General features: G+C 36.3%; 1 protein-coding gene across 1 annotated transcript; it reads left to right on the plus strand.

Annotated features, from left to right (window-relative positions):
* Window positions 1–4: 4 nt before the first annotated feature.
* Window positions 5–742, plus strand: LOC100569565 (cathepsin B-like cysteine proteinase; the record flags this gene model as incomplete). Its single annotated transcript, XM_003248986.3, has 3 exons — window positions 5–74; window positions 146–256; window positions 414–742. Coding segments are annotated over 3 exons (393 nt in total), but the record flags the coding sequence as incomplete, so codon positions are not given.
* Between the last annotated feature and the right edge of the window lie 2 nt (window positions 743–744).

Consider the following 744-nt stretch of genomic DNA (forward strand, 5'->3'; position numbering starts at 1 on the left):
AGAAAAAAATCACAGATGTACGAGAATGTGTTACGGAAATCAAGACCTCGACTACGACGATGATCACAGATTTAGTACGAACTATTTAAAAATGTTTACGATTAAATATGTGTTTAATCTATATAATTGAATTATGATTGTATAGCACGTGACTTCTACTACCTGACTTACGGCAGCATTCAAAAGGACGTTCTGAATTATGGACCAATCGAAGCATCGTTCGATGTGTACGACGACTTCCCCAGTTACAAGTCCGGTAAATGAGCGGATCGGTTATGATAAACCGTACCATATTATTTTATATTAATAAATCACTTTTTCATTTTATTCAAATGACACATTATTATTTTTATAACAATAATCATGTCGTCGAGACAGGACCTTTAATCTTGACATTGTATGATTGTTTTTAGGTGTTTACCAGAGAACCCCAAACGCCACGAAATTGGGAGGACACGCAGTGAAGTTGATCGGTTGGGGTGTAGAAGAAGGCACACCGTATTGGTTGATGGTCAACTCGTGGAATGCACAGTGGGGTGACAACGGTCTTTTCAAAATTAGACGAGGTACAGACGAATGTCGTATTGACAGTGCGACAACTGCTGGTGTACCAGTGACCAACTAATAATAGTTAGGTTGCCGAAATTTTAAAATAAGAACACTCCTGTATCACTGCGGTAAACATTTTTTTTTTATTTATTTCACTGTATTCCATATGTCTTAATAAAACTAATTTTATTATTC

The sequence above is a fragment of the Acyrthosiphon pisum genome, unplaced genomic scaffold (genome assembly GCF_005508785.2).
Source record: "Acyrthosiphon pisum isolate AL4f unplaced genomic scaffold, pea_aphid_22Mar2018_4r6ur Scaffold_18590;HRSCAF=19271, whole genome shotgun sequence".
NCBI classification, from domain to species: Eukaryota; Metazoa; Arthropoda; class Insecta; order Hemiptera; family Aphididae; genus Acyrthosiphon; species Acyrthosiphon pisum.